Raw genomic sequence first — 26,813 nt, 5'->3', positions numbered from 1 at the left:
ACTTCTGGAGCTGGTTAGGTAAAAATGATAAATTTAATTATAAGCTTTTGGTTTTGAGTTTTGAATGTGTTTTTAAAAAAATGGAGAAAATGGGGGGGGTTGATGCCTAAAGACAGACTGGCGATTATTGCTGTTATTAATTGCAGCTCAGCATCACAGTGGGGCAGTGATTACTAGGGGTGGGAATTGATAAGAATCTATTTGGATTAAATTATCAATATCACTTATCAGTTCGATTTGGTATCGATTCTCACTGGCTCCGCTTTGAGAGTCATCGCTGAGTGAGGGAATCAAAGACATTACTTACTGCTAATTGATTGCATGATGTGTGGTCAAATGTTTGTGCATGTTGGAGGTCTTTCCAGATATTTCTTTGATGTGATCAGTGTTAATTGCTCAAAATAATTCAAGAGCTGCATTACTTCTTGGTAGGGGTGGGGGAAAAATCGATACTGTGTAGTATCGTGATATTTTGTTTGCTAATAATGTATCGATACAGGGACAGCAGAAATCGATATTTTGTTACAAACAATTTTTCGTGGAATGGAACATGCTCTGACTTCAGAGCCTGTTGATCCTTTTTCTGAGCAAGAACCCTGACATTCCTTCACTGTCAAAATGTGTTCAACTTTTTTTTGGGCAGCAATAAACATGACAGTTAACTTATTTTAATTTAAGACATGTTTTATTTTAATTAAGTTTAAAACTTTTTTATTTAATGTAAAATTATATTTTGTTTTCATTTACTTTCAAATTCTTCAGTTGCTGAAGGGGCTGCATAGTTTTCATAAATTGCATAGTTCAGAATAGCTATAATTGTACCAGATGGTTGCATTCAGTTAAGTTGGACTAGACTGTAATACAAACCGTTCAGTTTGTCAACAATAAAACTGACTGAAATGAGAGAAAGACTGAGTGCGAGACTTTGACATTAGATAAAATGAATATTGATAAAGTTTACCTTTATGTACAGAATCTGAATATCGCAAAATATTTTAAAAAATTGCAATAATATCGTATCGTGCATTAAGTATTGTGATAATATCGTATTGTGGGATATATGGTGATTCCCGCCTCTACTTCTTGGGTCAGTTCCCCATCAATGGATATCAATTCAAGTTTGTTCTTAAATTACATTATTCGTGTGTCTTTTAATGATGTATTATAATGATTTACAAGTCTCCTCACCCCCGCCCCCTTAAAAAAACAAAACAAAACAACATCAATAAAAAGTTATATATATATATATAGTGGCAGTCAGACGTTGTGTTATTTTCCAGTGCTTGAAAGCCATCCCAAAGGTACAGCTTCTATTAAAAACATGTCTTTGACTTTGATCAGCAAGATCTTTAATGCAATATTTATCACTGGTTCCAATAGCATCTTAATAATGCAGACACACTTTTCGTTCCCCAACTTCTTAGCTGCGCTGATATGTTTGTGGCCAGTGGACCTACATTTATGTCCTAACAGGGGAACTCTGCTACAGGTGCCGTCTTTCTTTTTGAATTAAAGGAGAGTTTGCAGTGACGAGTCAGATAGCTTCTAGGTTATCTGTTGCTGTGACATGAAAAGTTCTGCCTTCCTCCAGTAAATGTGGTACAAAAGCCTAAAATTTCCAGGCATCTGGGCTAAAGCTGGAGTGGCCATTTTAATGTTGTGGACATTATGTTGTAGTGATATAACTTAAACCTGTGCAGAGAAGTTCTAATCTGACATATAGACTTCACATGGTTGGGCCTCATGAGTACAAGAATGGCCCATCAAGTACATTTGTGGACTTATTTTAGCCTTTAAAAAAAGAGAGAGAAGGAGAAGAGCGGTGTCTGTTAATTTGATTGTGAATGTTTCTTGTCACCTTTATTATAAAAGTTCAATCAGTGCTAATAACTAGCCCTGCCCATCTCATGTTAATTTTCCTGCCAGTTAATTTTCCTTTTGGCCAAGTTGCTGTTGTAGCTGTCCATTCAGCCGCTTTCTCAGTGTCTCTTCACACTCTCACATAGTCCCCCATTTTGGACTTAAACTGCTGACGGTAGTCCTCATTCCTCTCTGGAGAACTGTTGGGAGGAGCAGGATAGCCAGTCTTAAGGAGCACCCACATAGGAAGAGAGTAGCAGCAGTGTAACGATACGATACCACAGAGTGTCAGTGAAATTTTATACCTGTAGTGATGACGCAAGCGATAATGGGGTGGGTGGGTGCTGACGTAACTTTGAGGCTTTTTAATAATTCATTAAAGAAATCCTCCTGTTGTGAACACACACTAGTATACTTCCTTTTCCCAAACACAGATAGAATCCAAGTCGTTGGGAAAGCTATAGTTAGTAGCTGTTTGAGGTTGGTGTTTGTTTCTGGTTGTCAGTCTGTTGTGAATCCCCCCCCGAAATAATATTGTGTACCCACAAGATAAAGTCTTGATTGCTTACTGTATATTATGAGTCTAGACAGACCATAATATAAGCTACAACTTGACTAATGGGCAGGAGTATGCAACTGCAGGGAGGCATTTCTAGTTTATCCCTAATCTATACAGAAGTCATCGTTTTTGCACTGTCATTTCCCGAGACTCAGCAGAAGATCGCAAACACTCATCAATCATGCATGCATACCTTCCTGAAAAGAAATTAGGAGTTTAGTAATTTATTATTTATTTTTCCTCCTGTAACAGTTCAAAAAACAGCTTGAGTTTTTCTTTGTTAAAGAGTATGTTAACAGTGTGGGTTTTCACTGCTGTGACGCAGCCAACTGTAATGTGAACTCCTGACTTATAATTTCACCGTGTGTGTGTGAAAGAGATGTAGAAATGTCTTCTTGCAGTATCATTTACTCTTTGAAGCCACTCTGTGATCGCTCGGAGGCAATGCAACCGAGGGAGACCTTTTCAGATTTCTGAAAGTTATTGCGGATGTTGAAAGGCGTAACGGGAGAAAGCAAGCTGTTATGAATCACTACTCTGGGTAAAATTACTTTTCAGGATGAGGTACCTCTACTATAAATACCAATCTGCATGGATAGCAGCTTGGTATTTGTCTAAAGTGATGACTTTTACACATTGTTATTGATGTGTAGCATGAATAATATAATTTAAGAACAAACTTGAATTGATATCCACTGATGGGGAACAGACCCAAGAAGTAATACAGCTGTTGAGATGCATTGGTGTGCTGGTTGCTGTAGTTGCATGGTAACTTGTAAGTGAATGGAGGAAGTACTTTGGAATGAAAGGGGGACAAAATGTTAAAGTAGTGCTGAAAATAGGTAATTAAAATAAGAAAAAGTTAGATGAAGTGTTGTCTTTGTTGCCAAGGAATGCCAGTGGAGTGTGCCTAACTCTGTCTCACATTTATTGTCACTTTGGAGTGTGGCAGTGGTGACAAGCCCTCTTGAAAGACAAAAGAAAGACACTTGTTTGAATTGTTTTTCACGAGTGCAGCACAGCAGGTTAGTAAAGAGAGAGGAGGGGGGAAAAAAACCCAAAATACAAAAGTACGTAAAGAGGGAGAATGAGGCCTTGTAGTCCTTGTAGTTGTGGCCATGTTTACTACAAAGCTTCACACCAAGTCCAATTCTTGCCAAACACTGGAGTGGCAGCCCTGTTCCACAATCCTTGTCAGTTTCAGCATTGCGATCAAATTAAGATTTGGCACTCAGGTTTCCAAAGGCTTGAATTTCAAAAAGACCGTTCTGAATTAAAATGTGATTTTAGCCCCCCCCCCCCCCCCCCCCAAAAAAAAAAAAAAACCCCTGCAAAACTCAGCTTGCTGTATCAAAGCCGTACCAGCTTGATAATAATGTGCTGTGCCCTGTAACAGAGCTCCCGGATTTATGATCTGCCTCGGGATGGGGAATGTAATCTCTGCTCTAAAGGTGATTTCTGAGTCAGTGCAGATTTGCTGGAAAACCTTGATATTGTCCTAAATTTGGACAGAACCAGGAGCAATAAGGGAGCTTAGACCCCTCCTTTTTTATTTTTAACTTCTATTTTTTTTTTAAACTAGCACAGCGTCTTATAAGGGTTTGAAGTTGCATGGAAATTAGAAACATCTTTTTGTTTGTGCAGCGTGTATTTTTACAGCACGAAGAAGACCAAGGGAAAAATGGAGGCTGTAGCTGTTCCATAGCAGACCAATAATAAAATTAATTTGGCTCCCATTTTCTCTTACTGTAATGCTACTTTCAGATTGTCCTGATTTCATTTTATTATCATCTCTACCTTTTAGTGCACTGTAAACAGAATGACAGTAATGCAACACCATTTATCTGTTATTGTTGACAAAATTGCTGTTGTGCATTCGTTTTTACAGGAAAAATAAGAGTCCATGTTTTCAAAGGCTTGGTGATTGAACTTTGCATCACTTGCATCATCACACTTTTTCACACCAAAGAAGTCCGTGTCTCACAGGGCTCATGCAACCATTTGTAGTGTTTGCTTCCTGTGCAGCTGAGGTGGAGACGGGGACCTGTGTTTCATATAGCGATATGAGTCAGACAGACACGATGCAGGTCATCAAAGGTAGAGCTAGAGCGCCCAGGTGTTCACCTGATGCAGTTACTATCAAGAATACATCATAACTGCGCAGACATTTATGGGAGGGAGGGAGTTATGCAGAAATAAGACGACGAGAGAAAGGAGAATAAGAACATGCATTCAGGCAGATAAATGCCATAGCACGAACGTAACTGAACACTAATTGATACAACACTTGACACGGGGGAGGAAAATGAGGAGGATGGAAAAAAGGCTAGGATAGTCAAAGATGGCTGATATGAGCAAGAGCAGCAGAAAGAGAATATGAATATATTTAAGGAAATAAAGGCTGTGTGCGTGTGTGTGTGCTCACATGTTTGCAGCTGAGAGATTGTAGCTATTGTGATATGGTTGTTAGGGCAGAGAGAGAATTTGAAGAGTAAGAGAGGGAGAGGATGCTATTACAAACCCACAGTTAAGCTTAGGATAGCAGTTACATATACAGCCTCCATTTGAGCCAAGTGGGTCATGGGAAAAACCAGGACAAGTAAAGTGTGTATGTATGTTTATGTTGAAGGAAATCTGGGGAGAAACAAAAATTCAGCTGCCGTACCACAAGCTCCCAACAGCTGTCTCTCAGGTAGAAGTGTCATTTGAAGCTCACAGGCACTGTTCCCATGAGGACTCTGGTGTAGTAATACTTGAAAAGAAGTGTGTTCTCTATACTCTTGCGTCCAAGATGGACAAATGCTTTACTGGAGAAATGAAGAGATTCTTGACTTGAATTGCCCACACAAAGTGTTAACTTTGATCTAAGCCCACTGTTACTGTTTGTCCCGTGTAGGATGTGTTCAGTGGCAGGGATTCAGTCAAGCCTTTCCCTTGGATGGAGTAAAGCTTGGAAAACTACTTGCAGAGTTATAAAAATGCAGGGTTAAGGAAGCTGAAGTAACTATTTGAAATTCCTTCGGTCCGGACTTGTCTTAGTGCTGCTAATTGGATGCACTTTTCTATTCAGGGTGCATATCATGTGAAATGACTGCATATTATAAGATATGTGTTCTGAGTCGGTGTATCGCTTTAAGACTTTTTCTGCTTTTAAGTGAGCTCCTTGGTGAATGGCAAAAAAGGATTTAGGTCTACTCCTATACACCCAGAGCAGATATTTGTTGGGTTAATACAAAAGGGAAACTAGAGGTTATTTGTTTGACTTACCTGAAAGTTGGTTGAAGTGAAATATCATATAATTTCTTCTTTTGAAACTTTCTGTCTGTAGATATGTGTGCACCTCTAGCTACCAGGGCATCTCAACATTTTTAAAAACATCCCTCCCCAAAACTGCTTCCTATTCATCTTCTCTCCTTTGATGAATAGATATGACTCTTAATATGTGCAGATGGCACTGACACCATTCTCTGTGCACACAGGAGACTGATGCAGATGAGTGACTAGCTTAGCTACTATTGTGGAATCTCTGATCTCTAGCAGCCAGCAGTTGATTTAGATTTTCCTTGGGTTGTCAGGTAGCTAACACCTATGTGAACAGAAGGGGGGCTTGTTAGATTGAATTATTCATCAGAGGCCTCGGCTCTGGTGTCTTTGTGATCCTCTGGGAGCACATTAGTGCATGTATCTTAGTAAGGCCAACATTTTGACAGGACTGTATTAACTGTAGATGCATGAAAATACTTTTGGTAAACTAGGTTAACTTTTTTGCAAAAAGGCCAGGAGGAATGGTCACTTATTGACTTTATAAAGACTATTTCAGAAGTATTTCTTTTATGCTTATAGCGATGGGTGACAATTAAAAGGAAAAAACAGAACCATTGGTTTGGCTCAGCGTGACCCTTTAGAGGCATGGGTCCCTACAAATCAAAATAAAGTTGTTCTGAGTGATTACTTTTTATGATTTGAAATATTTCTATCCTGATGGGTGTGGTCTATTCTAGAACGACAGTATACCCTATCTGTAGAAAATGTCACTTCCCTGCTTTCATTGTAACAGACTGGCGACCTGTCCAGGATGTACTCCACCTCTCACCCTATGGCAGCTGAAATAGGCTCCAGCCCCTCTGCTATCCTGAATTTGATAAGTGGAAGAGGAGCGATGGATGGATAGATGGCACGTCATATTCTCTTCTTTTCATGCTGTCTTATTTACAAGGGACTATGAAAACGTGATTAGCTCTGTGTTTGGTCTGGCAAAATGTGAGTGAGAACTCATTACTCATTGTCAGGTGACCTCTATAAGTCACATGATACGGAGACAAGGTCTCACACTGGTTTCACCCTAAACCTGTGTTGGTAATGACACATACCGCTTTTCCTTACTATGGCTTATATGATGTGGCACATGGTTAATAGTGGGTCAACGCTCACTTGGGTTTAAATTAGTGCTGTCAGCGTTAATCTTGTTAAAGTGACATTAACGCCATAACCGCATTAACGCGGCGGATCGCCCCGTGCGTGGGGCTGCACGGCGCTAACGCGTTAACAAGCTACCCGCTCTAATGAGTTAACTCGCTAACGGAGATTTGCTGTGTTAATGCGGTTATGGCGTTAATGTCACTTTAACGAGATTAACGTAATTTTAACGAGATTAACGCTGACAGCACTAGTTTAAATAGCTTAAACTCTCCACCATTTGGTTTCAGAACTTAACAATTAGAGACTAGGGCTGCCACGATTAGTCGACTAGTCACGATTACGTCGACTATCAAAATCGTCGACGACTGATTTAATAGTCGACGCGTCGTTTGAAGCTTTGTAAGATCACAAAAGACGCAGGAATACCGGTAAGCAGTAGGATTTAAGAGTGTAATAACGGCCTGACACAGAAGATGGCAGCACTTCACGTACAAGGATGCCAGCTGCCATTAACCCCGAAGAAGAAGAAGCTGTGTCCCAGAATTCATAGCGCAGCCCAGCTCAGTTTCCAACAATGGTGGCAGCTAGTTAGTTTTAATATTACTCTTATTATTCTTTCTGGGTCACAAAATAAACGTTTAACATATTTTCATGCGAGAATGTAGCTGTGTAAACCTCAAATATCTGCTCAGTTTATCAGGACACCACATATTTTCAAAAGCGCTCCGACGTTTTCGGAGACGTCTGTTACCCACTAGCTCGATAGTTAGCCGGGGCAAGGCTCACCCAAATCGTTTTCAAACCCACTGCCGTCTGTCGCTACTCAGGTTAAATATATATAAGTCACTTAGATAACTTAAAAATGTTATTGTTTGGCTTTTTTAATATTTTATTTGTTCCTGAGTAAATCGGTTTGGCTGAGATTAAAGTTATAGTTTTTACACAGCTGAATAAACAACTGGTTATCAGAAGTGTGAGATGCTCGAGAATATACTCCGGTGTCCCGTTATATTTTAGATAGCAAGGAGTTTATTAAACTTCACAGAAACAATCTGCAAATTTCATTAAAATTTAATAAACTATCATCTTGTCTTTATTTTTAGTTAGCACATACCGTAAACACTTAAAGCTGTAAGCTAATGATAGTTATATAAGAGCAGATGCTGCTGGTGCAATAAGCTGTACGTTTTACGTCCAATGGATGCATGATCTGATTAGTCGACTAATCGCAAAAATAATCGGTGACTAGTCGACTATCAAAATAATCGTTTGTGGCAGCCCTATTAGAGACTAAGGATGAGAGGTGAAACATCTTTAAAAAAAAATAAAGATGTTCTGTGGCCTCCTTTCCCAAGCTCCTTAGTCTACCATGACCTGGATGACTGAGAACCTACACAAAGACCTTGTCTAAAATAAATCAGGCAAGGTTTCACAACAAGGAATAAAGGTGATCGTACCAAATGTTGAATTTCAAGAATGTTAAAATTCTAAAAACTCACAATACTTTGCACATTACTGTACAGTCTCATTTAACTTTTTTATTGTAATAAAAAAGACTCATTTGATTCTCTGATTAACACAGGGCTCCCTGACTTTACTATATGGTTTATGGAAATCTGACATAGTTTACCTAAGTGGAATCATGTATTGTTAGTGGAGTTGTGTGATAGTGCAGTTGTGCACACTCACTGCTTTCTTTAGTTGTTTTTTCTCTAGCAATACAGAACTAGGCTTTCCAGGCAGTTGAACTTCCTGTGTGCTTTATTTGATATCTAATGCAGTGCATTATTTTTTATCAGTGATGTGTGTGGCACTAAAGGTGGAGCCTTCAGTTTCTGCACAGTGATTACTGAAGAGTTATCTGTGCTGCAGTCTCACATGAAAGGGATGAACTGTAGGATGAACACGAGCTGACATAGAGCAGGTCACGCTCGGTGAAAGAGGTCAAACTGTCTTCTCATAGACAGTTTGACCTCCTTCACAATGTCACTCTCTGGCTCCAGTGACAGAGATTCATTCAACACCATTAAATTAATCTCTGTCACTGTAGCCAGCTAAGAGGATTTCAGTTTTGCTTGTAGCGTTCTTGTTTTTCAGCAAGTGGCACACATACTGTTTGCATATTTTGCAGTTGCTGCTTTTTTGGGGGGGGAATTACTTGAATACATGTGATTTAACTAATTCACATTATCAATATACACGGCTAGGTGTGAGAGGGAAAAGTATCTGGGACTGTAAAGTCTAGTGTTGTGTGTGTGCTTTGCATTTTACAAAGGTGGCATAACTTCAGATGATAAAAAGTATTGTTTTTTGGTTTTCCTAATCAGGAAAAGAGATTTCATTATAATTATTTTTATTGTTTTATTGCCCAGACGTATCAATACATAATCTATTGCTCTGATAAGGTAAAATCTGACTTGATTATAAACAGTGTTGGGACTAACGCGTTATTAAGTAACGCGTTACGGTAACTACATTATTATTGTGGTAACGAGCACGGTAACTAGTTATTATGCCAAAATCAGGAACGCGTTACTCGTTACTGGGATTTAGATAGGGTCGTTACTCGTTACTTCGTGTGGTGGCATCGCGGAGTTTCCACAGATTCAGTAACATTAGCAAGTGGTGGAGGCAGCAGGTGGATGAAGGAAAAGGGACGCAGAAGGAAAAGAGACCCGAGGCGGCCGCCGGTCCAAGTGTGAACTGAACTTCAGGTAAGAAGTTATGACCTGCAGTCTCTCTGGGTCAGATATGAACCAAGTTTAGGTGGAGTTTATTTTCGTTATTCTGACTTTTTCCGTACTGCGTGCTAGCTAGCATGACGGAGTTTCTATACAGCTGGGTGGTGCTATGAAGTTAATGATGTTGAACCTTATTTTGTTCATAAGTTATTAGAGTTGCCAACCGTCCCGTCTGGTATTCAGAGAAAATATTACGCGTTTCTTATTGAGGTGAAAAGGAACAGTTTGTCCCGTAATTCAGCTACAATGGAAAAGGCACAAAGCTGGAGTTATTCTGTGTTTACGCTGCACAGCTGCCTCTTCTTCTCTCATTCTCCCCCCTCCCTCTCCCGTTTCTACTTCAATCATTAAACTGATCAGTGATCAGCTGATCGGCTCTCTTGTTTGTTTATCGCCCACTTTGCGCCGAAAGCGGAAACCAGCGGATGTCGCGCTAAACAACAGCAGCACGTTTAAGCTTGATCAGCTATTGTTAGAGTTTATTTAATATTAATTTCTAGTATCAGCTGATGTTTGCTGGAGCCACAGCTGTAAAGCTGCTGGTCATGATATCGGTTTGGTTATCTGGTGAGAGGGAAACATGAAGATGAAACCAGGAGATGTCCTTACTGGATCATCAGAGCTGAACAGGTGATGGAGAAACAGGTTTACCTTTTAGGTGACATGAATGAGTTGAAGGGAAGTTATGAACTGTTTCTGAGAGACAAATAACACCAGGATCCTTTTTTAGGTAGCTGACAGCTGGTAACTGTGCAGGTGCGGGTCTAGCAAAGTGTGGCCAAGGGCGCATGTAGGGCATTAACAGGGAAAGGGGGGCACAAAGAAATACTTTTCTTTCTTATTCTCATTTAAAATGTCTAGCTTTTAAAAAATAATTATCTGAATCTTACAACAAACGATTGATAGATTGATGCATATATACCATCAAAACAGTGTACATCACTGTCACAACAGCGTTTGTTTTCATTCAAAGGCTTTATGATTTTTCCTATAATGGTGGGCCGGTCTCTAGTCAAAATGCCCGGGCCAATTTTCTGTCCCAGTCCAGCCCTGTATGCAGCTCATCTGCAGTCTGGTGTTACCTACATCTTCCTATTCAGAAGGCAGAAGTTCTGAGTACAATCGAAAGCACCACGACTGCAGTTTTTGTGTTGGATGTAAAAGGCGCACATGACACTGTGACGTAGGCTAGAATCATGGCAGCAGTCAATGACGGTCCAGGCGTGGGATTTCTCTCGTGGAAATATGCACATTATCTTTTCCTTTCTATTGGTAGGTGGCACAGTGCACTTGTGGCAAGTAAGCAAGCTAGAAGACTGGCAAAGTTATGGAAGAAACACATTAACAAGAGAATTCTGAGTAAAACCAAAGTTACTTTCCCTAGTAACTAGTTACTTTGAAAGTAACGAGTAACTTGAAGTAACTGAGTTACTTTTGAGAGAAGTAACTAGTAATGTAACTAAGTTACTATTTTAAAGTAACTTACCCAACACTGATTATAAACCCCTGCAACTCTTAATTGTCCTTTCAAAAGCAGTCTTCATATTTATTTCTCCCCCTGCAGCTGCACAGACACTGTGCAGTCACTAATAGCCCAGCAGTCTTAGTCCCATGAATAAATGAGTCAATTAAGTAATTAAGTGTTGACTTGCTGTCTGTGGTGTGTGTGTGTGTTACTATGGAAACATGGCTTGTAGCCTGTACTGCTTTCCCCAGAACCTTGTCTTTCCTCAGTTTAAAAAGAAAATAAATAAAAAAACTTGTCCTAGATACCCCACCAGGCAGTTGGACAACTGCTGCTTCTCTTCAGTTGCCATGGAAAAGGATGCTGAGCAGCAGATTTCATGAAGCCACTGAAGATTAACTTTCAGTGACAGCAAGGAAGGTTGATGATATATGGAAGTGATTAGGCTGACATGAGCGCAACAGCTGATCAGGGAGGTGGGGCCTGCCTTCATTCATTCATATTTTAAGGTGTTGGGGTGAGAAACATGAGCAGATGAGTAAAACTATAGGCGAGGCACAGCACAGTCACTTGGGTACACAGTATCTTCAGTCCGTGCTTGTCTTTCTCAAGGTAATTGAGGTTATTGAGTCAGGCAGTTGTTGATTTGATCTTAATTGCATGTTTGACATTATATGAGACTCAAAGGGATTCACTCAGAACAAGTGAGTCTTGATAATGGCTCAGGAAGAGGAAAGAGTGGCGTGAGAGGAAATTTGGAGGAGAAGGAGGGGTATGCACAGGGAAGGAAAAGAGTTTGCAGGAGGCTTATGTCTGTGTTGGAGGAATTCAGCAGAAGTGGTGGTGTGCACTGGTCTGTAATTTTTGGTGTTTGTGCCTCAGGGGACAGCATTCTGACTTTCTGTGTTTGCAAACGCATGGAGCAGAATCTTACTCCAACAGATGTGGTGCCAGTTTAAACAGAGACTTATAGGAGGGAGATGTCTCATCAAAGAATGCTAAATAGAAACTGTATGGGTAATGGCAAAGATGATGGTTGTCCTGCCCCAGGTTCACACTGAGCCCTCGGCCTCTGATCCATGTGTACATCTGAAGTTCACAACAGATTCTTCTGTGAGGTAATTTCTTACCTACTAGTTATAGTAAAGAAGTAGGTATGTGTAGGTATTTTTTCTGGGCTAACTATGTCGATAACATGAGTTAGCATGTAGTGCTGTGGTTGGAGTAGTCAGAGACTGATCATGCTGCACTGAAATCGTAATGCTATGCAATTTTACATATGCGTGGTCGTAGAACATGCTAATGAACACATTTATTTTTGTCTTTTGTCTTATAGTCTTATTTTTGTCTTATTGGACAAATACATCTCAACAGTCTTACGTACAAGATTTTCCTCCCTCAAATTGCGTGCAGTTGGTACGTTTGAGAAGTCCCAAAATGATTCTTTACCGTAAAAACTTTTCTTTGACTTTGATGGAAAACATCATGAGATCAAGGAAAAGGAAAAATTATGAGGACTTAGGAAATGACAAATCTGATTCACAGAGAATCCAACTGTACTTGGAGAAAACTCCTTAACGCCACGCTTAAGCTTGTTGAAACTACAATGTCTAGAAGACGGAGTACAAAATGTGAAACTTACTTCACCTTAGCTTTATTTGACCTTGTTTTATGCAGAACAGAACAACTCGTTTAAAAAAAAACATCTCATTGCAAAAGTTGGAATTTTAAAGGAGGAACATATTAGGTCTGTTCTCATTTTGAGTGTTTAGAGCTGAGATCTACATAATTCTGCTCCTCGATGATACTGGTGATGAAACAGGGCTGAACTGAACTCTTTTCTCAGCAATATGTATGGACTGAATAAGTTTTCACCTGTTTCTGGTATCAGATCTGTTATAAACCAAATTGAAATGCCTCTCAAACCTCAGTGAGGACCACACAGTCTGCGGCAATTTCCTTATTAGCATGATTTTCATAGTTATCCTGTGTGTTTAATGGGTTTACAGTAGTAGTAGATGTGTAATATATTGCATGAAGTGGAAAATGCAAGTAGCATTTGCATGTCCTCGACTACTTTGTCAGTTATGTTGATGGTTTTCATGAATGTTCGGATAGTGCTTTGCTGTGAATTGAGGAATGGCATTATCTTGACTCTTTTCATAACGGATGGCACACTGTATCTTCAGCTAAAGAAGGCAATAAAGGAGCCACCGAAGCACTTTTCCTTATTATTTGGAGATTTTCTGGCCATTTGATACAAAAACTTGAAAAAACCCATATAAAAAATGCTACCACAATCCTGAGAGAGAGGCAAACTTTTCTTTGTGTGCAGGAAAACCTTGTACTATTGACTATACTGTCATCCATTTGGCTGTACGTGCACTCAAAATCCAAATCCAAGAGTGCAGGCTCTGTAACACTGAGACCTAATCAAAGAGCCCAAAATAGAGGAAGCAGATGTGCACGCATACACCCACACAAATCACAGATAATATAGTGACACACAGGCAGGATTATAGTCTGTACAAGAACAATACATACATGAAATCCCTACAAAGCAAAAGCAGCACATTTGAAGCATCCCTAACGATGTGAACATTCACCTGCATTCACAGTAAATGCCATGTTGTTTCGAAATGTGTTTTCTATCAATTAAAGTCAAGACATGCTGAGTTGCAATAATGAATATTTATGAGTTGTTTCCAGGGCGATGTTGCATAACTTGGAGCTGTTTATTTTGGTCTCTGCTGGCCACACATCCAGCATCATGACAGACTTAGAAAATGGATGCACACTGTGCCGTTTGAAGGATAATTAGTATAAAACATATTCTTTTCTGTCACACACTCTTATGCTTTCCTTCACACTTTGTTTGCTTGTTATTGTTCTACATATCTTTTGCACCTTTTCCCCCTCCTACCCACACAGTGGGATATACTGAACTGGCCAGGGTTTAACCAGTCTGTTGTGCAGCTTCGGAAAGGTTGCACTTCCAGTCAAACATAAACAGGTTAAGTAGTGTAACGGGAAAAATGGGCGGTGATCAAACACAGCCCCTATCCAGCCTTGTCTTATAGCCCTGTTCTTTTTCCTATGTAATTTTTCACCTGCCTATTTTCTTAACTGTTTGTCCAATTAAGACTCCCTGGACAGGTCAGCAGTCCATGACAGGGTTAATACATTTGTTCTGTTTTTTGGCAGCTTTTTACTGCCTTTATTCCATGTCCATCTGATCTTTCAGCTTTGGCTCAATTTTGTTTTGTGTCCATAGATGTAGGTAGTCTATTCTCTTGCGTGCAGTGAGGCATGCAACTCGTATGTGCACATCCATATTTGACACTCAGTCTTTGAAGCAGCAGTTTATTTGCAGCGGGTAGCAGAGTCAAAAATTTGTTTAACATCTAGTTTAACAACCTGTGTATGCGCTGCTCTTGTTCATGTTTGTGCTGTTTTGGTCCTTTAGCTTAGCCCCAGAAACGGGGACGACGGGGATCCCTTTGTAGTAGAGTGAAACCTAACGCTGAAAACAGTTAAAACGGTCAGCCACTGTCTGCACTTCTCATTAGGCATTGCATTCTGCACAGGTGGAGGAAAAAAGGCTGCTGGTGCTAGCACTGCTGACATTTGCCTCCTTAGCAGACTAATGTGACATTTGTGTGTCTGTGTGAGATTAATGCTTAGAAATAACCTAAGCTCATCCATGAAGCAACCCTACCACTTGTCAGTAGTTTTTTTTCTTTTCTTTTTTTCTGTTCTTTTAAAATCTTTGGTATGGATGCAAAACAAGGAGCAGAAGTCTGGCTTCATGCAGTATGGCGGCTCTCATACAGGAGCAAAACCTAAACATTATTCTCTTTCCTTATTTCAATCAATTCCTTATTTCTCCTCTTGTGGGTCTGGACAGGCTTCCTCTCTTTGTGAAGTTAGCTCGCGTTATATCATCACCTTTTATCAACCAGGTGTACATAAAGACATCTGCTCTAATGCAGGCTGTCTCACACCTCACTCTGCTAACCATTTCTTTCTTTTCCTGATTAGCAGTAATTTTAGTCTCAGGCTGAGAATGGATGTACACGCCAGCATGTAAACGTGCATGAAAAACACCTGAACAGAGGGAAAAATACCCAAGTCATGACCGGATATTGATAACGAATAAGAAACCACACAGGCTAAGAACTGGACGCTGAAACATTACAAGTTAATAAATAAGTAAATTAATGAGCACACGCAGGTCTACAAGAACAAAACCGCATATAGAACATTTAGGTTTTTATTTTTCTCTTGTTCGTGACCTATTTGTATTCATGGCCTAACTGCTGATATAGAAAACACTAAAAATCATTCTACAAACACTTAAGAAAATTCTTTGGCATCCTCTGTGCTAAACGCTGTTCACCAGGCTTTTAAGTAAAGTAACGTTGTCATTGTAGAATAGCTGCAGCACTTTACAGGATTATTGATTTTATTTGAAATTAAACTAATACATAGTGTAGTGTTGAAGGCTCGAGGTTTATTTTTTTTAATATGCATGTTTCAATGATAGGGAAACACACACATGGGCACGCACACACACACACACACCCAGTGAGTTGTTTTTCTCATCTTCTTAGAGATGTTGAACTGTAACTCCGGGGAGACTTGCAGCTGAGTCCACATGGAGCTCAGCAGGTTATCAGTTCCTCCCACATTTCCTGTGTTTGTTACACTGTATGTAGTGTTCTGTTGCAGAGTGTAGCAACTCCGATCAAACACCAAGCTAAACCTCTGTCAATGAATACACGAGTACAAGTAGAGTTGACTTTTTACTCAGAATCTTCATTTGACAAGCGGTGAAAACTGTAGTTGAAAAGAAATACAGAATAGAAAAAATGATCGTTTACATAAATATTGCATCACGAAATAACTCAAAATGTGACCTTACACCTTCGTGTTAGCTTTAGCAACAGTAATGATCATCAAAACTGCCTTTTTTAACATGTACAAATCAACCTCCATGAATCACAAATAAAATATAATTTTTCACAAATACCACTATTTATGCCTTTTTAACACCTTCGTGAAATATATACACTTACGGCGTTGCCTGAACAATGTTCCCAAGTGGATGGCTGTGGATAAGCCTCAGAGCAAGACCACATGTCACTCTCCCTCTTAGAGAACCAGGAAGAGCAATTAAACAGGAAATGAAGCAATACAGGTAACCCACCAGGAAGTGAGGTTATTAGCAAGTTCACCTTCAAAATTAAAGCTTCTTAACATTTTTAACTCTTTTTACTGTTCTTTCTAACTTAAATACATACAAAAGAATTACTTTAAGCAAACATTAAAGATAAATGAAATAAATGCCTTTGAGGCATCACACTGTAGGTCATTAATAAACAGTCGCATGTGTTTGCAGTCAGATGAAGTGCAAGCTTGAAGATTCCTCATTTATTGTGTTTTTTTTTGTTTTTGTTTTTTTAAAAAGCATTTAGGACACTGACAACTAAAGCAGTGCATCAAGGAGTAATGAAAATATTAGAGACAAGTGTCAAGGCAGTGAGTCTGTAGTGTGTGTCCTATGTGCAGATATATATTTTTTTTAGTTTTGATTTAAAGATGGGTCAGATCTCTTTCATATTTGATAAGTAGCATGTAATTTGGTAAAATAAAAATCAAATAATGTAGCATATAAAGGGAAAAAGCTGTTTTTAAGCTAGAATTTACTGTAATGAAATATACTTTTGTATTCATAAATGTAATGGTGGTTAGTTATTTCCAGCTGAACTGGTCATTCATTTTGTCTTCATTTGTCAGCAGCTGAAAGAGCTAACCTCTGCTGCGTATCAGCTGACATGTGGCTGAAATTATATTTGTGCAAACCCGGATGAGGGCAGGGAGAGATTCAAAGAGATTCTTTCAGTTTCTCCTTACTTCAGTGACCACAGAAGAGCAGCAAAGTGTCGTCGGCCTCCTGTCACCTTTGCTTCAGCTCCCCACTATGTTTGTTTTTCATTACTGAAGCACATCCTCGCGGGGTAGAGCCTTGTCAACACCCCTAGGGTTTGTACCGTCATGTGGAACCACAGATGATGTTTGTCATTCTGCCATCGCTGGTCTCCTCATTGTGTTCCTCCACACCTGTCCCATTTCCTGGAGCTGATGTAACTGCAGATTAATGGGGTTGGGGTTAGGTTTCTCCTGAGAAAATGGTTTTTTTTGTGTTTTCATTATCATCTGAGTAAAATGGTTTCCTGCAGATGTTTGTTGCAGTGATCCTCAACCTGCTGACCTAAAGAAATTCAATAGTTTATTAAATATCAATGTAAAAAAGGTAAACAGTAAATATTTTAGTTTTATTTTCCAAAAATAATGAAATATCAACTTCCTAGTGGGTCAGAGTTTGTTTGTAATGCCCATCTTTAATTAATTTCAAGCACAAGTCTCTCTGTACACCTTTCTTCACCAAATGTTTTTTGTGTGCGTGTTAGCTATGGTTACAGTAACCCTTCTAATTGCACTGTGGGGATGAGCAACCGACTTGTGAGGTCTAATGGAAATCAAAGCAGAGCATAAAGAAGTAAAGCTTATCTTATTCCTTCCTCCTGTAGGGAAGAGGAGGAGAGCCTGCGGGATAAGATCCGTGCAGACCACGAGCGAGCACTGCAGGAGGCAAAGGAGAAGCTGCGAAAGTCACGTGAGGAGCTCAAGGCCGAGATTCAGACGGAGAAGAACAAAGTGATGGAGGACCTGAAAAAGAAGGACGTAGGGCCCAAACCGTTGCCGCCGGTACCCATGCCTAAGGTGGTGGGCGTGAGCGACGGCGAGCCCCCAGAACCCGACGTCAAAGAGAAACGAGACAAGATAAGAGAGGTAACGTGATCAGTCTCTTCTTGCTTTTCTTGATTTGATTCATTTTAAATAAGAAGTCAATCTCTGTTTGTTAACCCCCCAGTGAGGGCAAAAACAAAAATGGCCCTCCCACGCAGGAAAGGTGAAAAAAAAATTAAAGTGCACATCAGTGATCTAGAAATTCAGATGAAAACAATTTCAAGCCCTTTTGCTTTGATATGGTTATGTTAATGCAGCAAGAAGAAAGAGCTCGTTTTCATATTCATAGCTTATTAGACTCAGCTGTTACATACAGTTAGTGCTTGTTTTCAGTTCTTTGACAGCAGCGCTGCAAAACATTTGCACTTTTAATCACATATTACCATTTTAAGCAAATACATCTTATCTTAGTTTTTGCTAAAGATTTTATTTGCAGGAAATGGAGATTTGTTGGTGTGTTGAGAAACGCAGGTGCCATTGTATGCGTTTGCCAGCATGGGACCAACAGTATAATACCACTTATGATATTATATCCTTTCACTGTGGCAGCTTTGGTTAACATAGTTAAATCAGTGCCATGTCTTGCAGTAAAGTGCAGGATTGGTGTGTGGTGTATGTGCGGCCCAGTGAGTCCTCCTCTGTACTGTATATTTGAATACTTTTTCTGTTGCCTGTCTGCATGAGCTCCAGCTTTTATTGAAAGCAACAGCGAGCCAGACGGACAGTGCACGTGCAGAATGCAGATGGTGCTATCTGGTCCCGCTCTCTATGCCAGGCCCAGCGTATCTCCCTCTCCGTGCTCCTCTTCCTTTCTCACCCCCTGCAAGTTCTCCTGCATAATTGCCTCGTATCGTCTCCCATGAAACAGCACTTGGAGTCAAAACACTCATGGCGTATGGGAGCAGGGCCCATTCACTCCAAACCCGCCTTTGTCCGTAAAGGCCCCTTTTTGTTCCTTTCATAATTACCATTCAGAGAGAATGCCGAACACTCCCAAATGAGCAAGAAAGTAGCAGCTGTATGGGCTACGGCACAGTACACTACCCTTTTCCTGATTGCCTTGTGATTCCAAGGAGAAAGTCTAATCACACTCTGCAAAACAATTGCGGCTGCGAAGCTGGAGCTTTTTCTTTTTTCCTCTTTTAAATCCCGGCTAGAGGCAGCCTATTGGCCTGCATTTTGCTGCCATGAATTCAAGTCCAAAGGGATGTTTCAGCATCCATCTTCTTGTCATTGTTCATTTTGTATGTAGACAGTCAGCAGCCTGTTACCACCCAGATTACATGGCGTTATTTCAACCGCCTGACTTTTTTTCTGACAGTGTTTCTCCTGCATCAGTTTTGAAGTTATTTTGATTTGCTTCAAATTGACATCTGCGCTCAGTCCGTGGCTGCGAAGGATCACTGATTGCAAATGATTGTTTCCGGTTGTATAATCAGTTTGGATTGTTTGCTGGGTAAGAAGTTTTCTGGTGGTCTCAAAACTCAAGCAACCACTTGTAAGAAAATAAAAGTTTCTTATTTTGTAGTTTAAATATATATTTGTTGAAAATGTTACCGAAAAAAAAACAATAAAAAAAATATTGTAACTGAAATTCAGTTACAATATTTTTTTTTCGGTTTCAATATTTTTTTTCGGTTTCGTTTCAAGGTGGCATCGTTCTGATTCCATATTTAACTCTCAGTGATGCTGCAGTGTTGTTTGACCTGAAGCATACAGAGTTTAGGACCCAGATTACGCCCAGATTTACGAGCACCTTAGTCCGACAAATACGACAATAATGACGGCCGCTTGCATATTCTACAAAAAAATGTGCTTTGTTGTGTATCTGACGGACAAACACCAAACCAGTTAAGTTGCACCATTTTTTACCTATTCACCGGTTATCTGTCCACTTATAAAAGTAAACTAAATCATTTGCTGTATTTAAATGTACTTATAGGTTTCAGTGCTCTCCCTCTGCTCTATATTGACAGGCGACAGCTTTCCTAGATGGAACGTGCTCATTTTCAGTTTTTTGTTGTTTTTGGCTCTCCATAGCTGTTGCCACACTTATAATTCATCAGCAGGCGCTGTATTATGGATTTGTGTTTTGTTAATTGCTGGTCTTGACAAAAATGTTTAAGATTTAAGACAGACTAAAGCTGAAGGTTAATATTATTTGGTGCTTCATTGCACAGGAATACCTGATTATCAAAACCAAATCTAATAGACGAGAAAGGGTACTTTTTAAAAATGCAAATAAAGGATCTTTATAATTTCCATGAGCACTGCAATTTGGAAATGACATGGTGTTTACTGGGACCTTACTGCTAAAGACTACAATTTTGAGCTTTTGCAGTCCAGCTCAGGGTTTGGCAGTCAGAGAAATCGGTCAGATCCAACGTCGTAATCTTTCTGCTTTTTTTGACCGGTCATGCTGCTCAGGCTCTTTGTTGCCGCAGAAATAGAAAAGAACTTGCTTTTATGACTTCCAAATGCATATTTCATTGACACCCCCTTCTCCCCACCCCAACATCCAGTAGCTCAGAGCTCTGTGCTCTTTAGCTATTCAGCTAATTATGTGACCCAGACATCAGCGGCCATTAAACCTGTGTCTGGAGATGGAAAGAAAAAGAAGTGAATGAATTTAACTGTTGCCGTCTATTCCTGTCACATCATGAGGTATTGTTGGCCCAGAGCTGTTGAAATAAGGTGGCTGGAGTTAATAGACTGACGCTCAAAGGCACTATTCACTTAAAGGAGCACTAAAATTTGTACATTAATAATATTAAAAAACACTAGTGCCTGTAGACAGGTTATAGAATAGGATGTCATGAACACTTTAAAGCAAAAGGGTGAAAAACATGATTAGCTTCTTAATCTATAGTACTGTAGATGAGAGATGGGCACAGATGTGAGTTCCAGTTGTTAAGTGATGTTAACATGTTGTCACAGTGTCTATGTGCTGAGATGTTACTGTTAAAGAGTTGCTAACACATTGCTCAACATACAAAGGCTTTACAGTATCTTACATTTAGGCCTGTAAGTATTTGGACAATGGATTTGATATCAAAAAATTAAAATGTGATTGAAGCGCAGACATCCAGGCTTGAAGTCCAGTGCAAAGCGTTTAGGAATTCTGCCCATTTTAATACAGGTTCTATATTCAGAAGCTCTAATTTAAGTGGACAATAGATTAAACATGAAAACGTTCAGTCAATAATGCAGTATTTTTGGATCATCAGCATACACTGTACTGTCTGAGGGGCACAGAAGCGATTGGCGACTTGGCTTAGCAGTCGCTCAAATGTGACTGCAGAGCAAAAGCAAACGATTACAGATTTGTGGCTGATATTGGAGGTAGCACCTGTGTGTGTTTCCCTACAGAGCTATGGACTGCGGCTGTAAAGCCCAGATAAATCAATGACCAAAGCAGCCCTCTTTAAGTGCTGTCTAAAAGGTGCCGCTATCCAGGTGCATCGGCCCATAAAGACACAGAAAAGGTTTCCGATGGAGATGTGAAAAATCTGCAATTGAACCCATGAGTGTCCTCTCCTCCATCTCTTGTGTCAAATCTTTCTTTCTCACAGGTGTCCTCCCCCAGTCGTGTTTTCGAAGGCCTGATAGTGTTTGGCAGATGGCCTCATATGTTGTCTGCACACCGGGTCTATACTGCAAGTGTGTGTGTTTGTAGCACAGTTGCCTCCGGGGTAGGGCACAGCTTAGCTTTCATCATTCTGTTTCACACTCTCTCTGGCTCTCCAAGTCTTCCCCTCCTCTTGCTCTTAGCCCTCATTCTCTCTTTCTATTTTGATCTTATCATTCTTTTCAATTATTTTTGTTTCCACCTCAGTCTCTTTCTTACTATTAAATCCTTCCCCTCAACTCTCAGCTCCTTTATTCAGCATTATTTAAAAGTCGCCTCGAAGGATTCTCCCTCATTGGTAGCTACAAGTCTTAATAAAATCATAAGGATTTCCATATTGATTTGCTGAACAACGGGCACTTCTCATCTTCAGACAACACTGTGTATTATTTGTATCTAACACAACAAGTAGGCTACAGGGAAAGAGAATCTACACAATATAAACAGGCTTTGTGTTATCTGAGTTTTACTTCCTTTAGAGCATGTATTGTGTATTGGGGCTGAGCTACAAGCGTTGTTTTTTTGTTTGTTTGTTTGTTTTCTTTGAGGCAATCATGTTTGGTTGTGTAAGGCTTAATGCTTTCTTGTAACCAGCCTTTTGCAGCACGAGGTTAAGTGGTGACATTTGACAATCCATCCCTTCAGGAGAAGGCAACAATATCCACACGATATGTGCGAGCAAATAATAAGGGCAGAAGAAAGGTTCTGAAAAACAGAACACTAATCCAGAGGGGAGAGTGTTGATCATTAAAGCCATTTGTCTTCTATAAATGAAACATAGTAAAACATAAAATCTAAATTCCCCAGTCGCAGAATCATCTCCTGTCAGGACAATGGAAGCAAGCGTCTGGAAAGCAGAGCTCATTAGCAAGAAACATTTATATTATAAGTCACAGCATAGATTATTTCAACAGCACAATGTTAGCACTGGAGGTAACCATCTTGGAATATAGACGAATGCTCCCAGGCTGGAATAATTAGAGCTTTTTCCCTGCTTCGTTATCTGGATGTTACTGTGATGAACCTTATTAGCAGTAAGTGTTGGAGGTCATAGCTGAAGGCAACTCTAAACACGCAGGTGGACATGCCTTTGAGAAATAGAAATGGAGGAAAGGTTCTGCCTATTTTTATTTTTTTTATTTTTTTATTTAAGGCCAAAGATTCTGTCAAACTATTTCAGGGACAGGGGAGTGTGCATGTCTCAGCATTCTGACTTTTGTCTCAGCATTCTGGAAAAGAAGAAAAAAAGACATGCCCACTTTTTTCTTCAGTGGCTCTAATCCTCTTCCATATATTTCTGATGTTTTATCCTGGAAAAAAGTCCTCCTTCCTATCTCATGTCTTCATAGTATTTGCTTACATAAAGTTCCTCAATCACATGAGAAGTTCAAGTTCTCAAACTTTGTCTGTTGTGCTTCATTTTGAAGCACGCTAAAAGGTAATACCCTCAACACAATTTGTTTTAGTCTATTATTAAAAATAAAAAAGGCTCTGAAATGTATGTCTGCACAATAGTGTCCTTCAGTTTAGTTTCACTCCATGTTTTCTGTTGGTAGTCCATGCTCCACCATGGGGCTCTATTCTCCACCAACGGGACCCTCTCCTAGTTTGAGGAACAGAGATCTGATGAGACAGCAGTATTTTATCACAGCTTGTGTCAAATGTGTTGAGGTCCAGTCACTGATATCACAGTGCAACAATGCAAGTAAAGGTTTAGTCTTAAATATTAATACTGGTTGAATTGCTTTTCCGCCCCATTAGTAGAGAAAATGCTTTGTTTGCTCGCAGTATGCCGTAATGTTTTTACATATTAATAAATACTAACCATGATAGGAGAGCTGTAATGGCGTATCAGTGTTAGATTACTCAAAGCATTTGAATATCATTACAAGTCACCATTGAAGTTTGGAAAAAGACAACTTTCTTTATTAGAGGTAGAAATCAGAGTAACTCGATGATGATAACTACACAGTGATTTTGTCGTACATTGCAGAACAGTCATCTATCATACATTAGAGTGTCTGTAAATTGGAATTGATTGTCTGTTACATTTAAAGCCCTTCATGACTTGGCTCCAGGTTGCCTATAGGAATTGCTATGTTGTCACACCTAGATCATCAAGTTACAAACCCCTGACCGCAAACCTTTGTTGGGTACTAGCCAACGTTTGTTTTTCAAAGGCTTTTCTTTCTTCAGTAATTAAAAATATCATACAGGTATGTCTACATACTGTGCATGTACACAGAATAGTTTAGAGTACTGTACCTTACTGAAAAAATGAAGAGTAACCATGACGATCCCTGACGATGTCCTTGTTTTCTTCCTTCCAGCTCCACTTGTCAGTATTGCTTTGCTCTAACTTGTACGTGTTCACTGTCCTGCTACCAGATGAGTGTGAAAAGAATAATTTAAAGTAGTAAGATAAAGCTCAGAGAGTTTTTGTCAAGAAAGTGTACTTTTGAGATTTGTTCACATATAGAAAAGGAAAAAAAATCTACCGGTACTGCTGCACCACATCTATGTTGCTACTTCATAACTAAAGTTTCCACTCACCAGTAATAGTCTTTTATCGCAAAGCAGTTGTAGCCTTAACCTACAGAGTGAACATTCAGAACATTCAGATGTTGTCTCAACAGCTTTAAAGTTATTGGCCATGTTGTCATGTGCCCTGTCATCCTAAACTGGTTGAATAAAAATTAAGTGTGTGTGTTTGTGTTTTCCTCTGTCATTTGTTAATCTCACTTGTACTTGTTTTTTGGTAAGTTCTGGTAAATTGTTTGTTCCCTCCTCTACCCTCCATTCCCTCTCCATCCTATTGGATGGAGATCCAACAGTGCGTCCCAGTGCATTGCCTGAGCTCCTCGGACAGGAACCTGATAACTTACACTTAAAATCTAAACACAACCAGGCTTTTGCAGTTTGGGCTCCTCGGTTTTGGTCTGTTATTTACCTTACACGGAGTTTTTCGTTCTTTCTTTTGGGTTGCTAATCTGCTATAAACAGTTTTGCTGAAGAAGGTTAAATGGAAGTGTAGGAGTAGCCAATGCTGGTAGTGTATGTTCCGCGTTGCTGATTCATTAGCTGATACCTCTGGAAATATCTGATGGTAGAGCATGTCTGTCAGCCAAAACTAAGAGCTTAACTGCACTTTGCTGGAGAGCTGGTGTCGAATACCTTTATCGGGTGAAAGGCAGAGAGCGTCCTGATTGTTTTAAGTACAGGACAGGCATAATGAGCCTCAATTACACCTCAGGTGATGGAGAGAGAGAGACATTGAAAGTGGCAGAGGACAGGCTCGACTTACAATGGTCATCTATCCCTTTGGGCTGCTGCCACAGTACAACAGCTCTATCTCTAATATTTTTTTTCCTGTCATTTAAACAATAGAAAAGTCTAAATGACAGCAGTTTAATCTTTTCATCTCTTCCCTTCCAGTAAAATCACAGGGCTGACAGTGAAATCTGTTTTTCACTGTCAGTCATGTGATTTTCCCCCCTCCTTATCTTGTCTGTTTACAAAATATCTGCCTGCCTTGTGTATGTGTGTAACTCGGTTTGATCACTTGTCTTTGTGTGGATATCTTGTGCTTTTACGGATGAGCGTCATACATCAAACTGTATTTCCCTCCCTAAGAGTGAGCAAGAATGGCAAAAAACTTTTTTTTTGTACTTTCAGGAAACTGTCTGACATTTCAGAGCTGGCTCAATTGACGAAAGAGAGAAAGCTGCAATTGGACTGCAGTTTCTGTCTCAAAGTGCTTTCTCATGGGGGAATTATGTGGTTCTCCTCTATGTAAAAGATTGAATTCGGTTGTGCTTCTTCAGTCCTTCTCCAAGCTTAGCAATCAGAGAAACATGAATGGAAAAATCAGACTGTTTTCCTTCAAGCTCTGGTGTCAGCTGTAATCAAGTGTGCACCTGAATCCAGGGCAAACTACCACATCTATGTTGCTACTTCATAATTAAAGTTTCCACTCACCAGTAATTGTCTTTTATCGCAAAGCAATTGTAGTCTTATATTGGCTTTGTTCACAATAATATTGACTTCATACTCTCTTGGGGATAGAAATAGCACTACAAGGTTGCTAGTACACATCAAACCTATAACATAAATTTACAGCAAGTGGCATTTTATGGATTTTTTTCCCCAAGAAATATTAGAGCTTTCTTACTGCTCAAGCGAAGGAAAGTATGTTTTTTCCCAAAACAACCTTTCTGCAGTGGATGCTTTATTTGATGAATATTTTATATAAACTTTGCACAAAAAGTAAGAAAATTTGTGTTTGGATAACTTCTGTGTTACTTCTGTAACAATGCTTCTTCTCCTTAATTGGTGCCACATTTGTAAGAAAAATGCATTTGTGGGGTAGTTAACAGATTATTCTGTCATTGACTCTTGTTTTGATTTTCTATATCCCAGGTGCTGACTATTAGGTGCCTGATTAGCACCTGATTAGCAGCACCTGTGAGCATGAACCCTGCCACGTTTGACTGATCTTAATATGGCCCATAGGGCAACTTCAGCCCGGAGTTTTGCAAAACCAAGACACGCAGCATTATTTGGAGTGAGAGCTAGTATCATCTACAAATTGAAAGCCAAGTTCCATATAATGGAGGATCTACAATAAGTTGACAACATAAGAAAACAGTTTCCTCATTCTGTCTGCACTTAAGAAGTGTAGGTAGTCGTCTACAGATCTACTATCAAGGTTTGCAGGATGATATGGCTCTCTACCCAGAGAATCCAGAACAGACTGCACACAGCCAGGGCTACCAGGAGGCCTGGCATGACTTCCTGTTCACCGTCAGACCCAATTGCGCTTGTTTCAGCAACATGTGCACTGGAATCTGAACATGTGGAGGAACATTATGTTCAGTGATTTGTCCAAATTCTGCCTACAGCAGATGGCTTGTAAGAGTGGCTTAAACACAAGTATGGAGACAGCACAGAGAACGCCATGCTGTTTGCTGCACCATTAGGGTAACGGCTTGGTGGAGGCAGCATGATGGTGTGGAGCAGCATCTCAGTCATGGGAAAAACGAGGCCTGTCATCATTGGAGACAATCTCAATGCTGAGAGAGATCAGAATGAGATTCCACAAAGAGTGGCAGTCCCATATCTCCACAGTCTGGGGCCAAACTCTGTCCTTCAAGATGAAAACGTTTGCTTACACACAACAGGGTTTATCGGAGACTACCTCCAGAATTTGGGAGTGGAAAGGATGGGAACAGCCTGCCTGCAGTCCTGACCTCAGCCCCATTGAACTCTTGTGGGATCAGCCGGATTGTTCTGTTCGTGCCAGCGTGACCAGAACAATCACATTGGCAT

The 26,813-nt window shown here is 39.9% G+C and overlaps 1 protein-coding gene across 3 annotated transcripts in view; it reads left to right on the top strand.

Moving 5' to 3' along the window:
* Positions 1-26,813, top strand: part of man1a2 (mannosidase, alpha, class 1A, member 2) — a 150,916-nt gene that overhangs the window by 14,951 nt on the left and 109,152 nt on the right. For all 3 annotated transcript variants that reach the window (XM_085250374.1, XM_085250375.1, XM_085250376.1), the window contains exon 3: positions 17,638-17,899. In XM_085250374.1, coding sequence (XP_085106500.1) covers positions 17,638-17,899 — 262 coding nt within the window. The remainder of the gene's footprint in view (positions 1-17,637; positions 17,900-26,813) is intronic.

This window comes from Mchenga conophoros, linkage group LG16, assembly GCF_057382185.1.
Source record: "Mchenga conophoros isolate Kocher_MC1m ecotype Shallow Benthic linkage group LG16, M_conophoros_male_GT1.1, whole genome shotgun sequence".
NCBI lineage: Eukaryota > Metazoa > Chordata > Actinopteri > Cichliformes > Cichlidae > Mchenga > Mchenga conophoros.
This window is presented reverse-complemented; position numbering and strand designations above follow the sequence as displayed.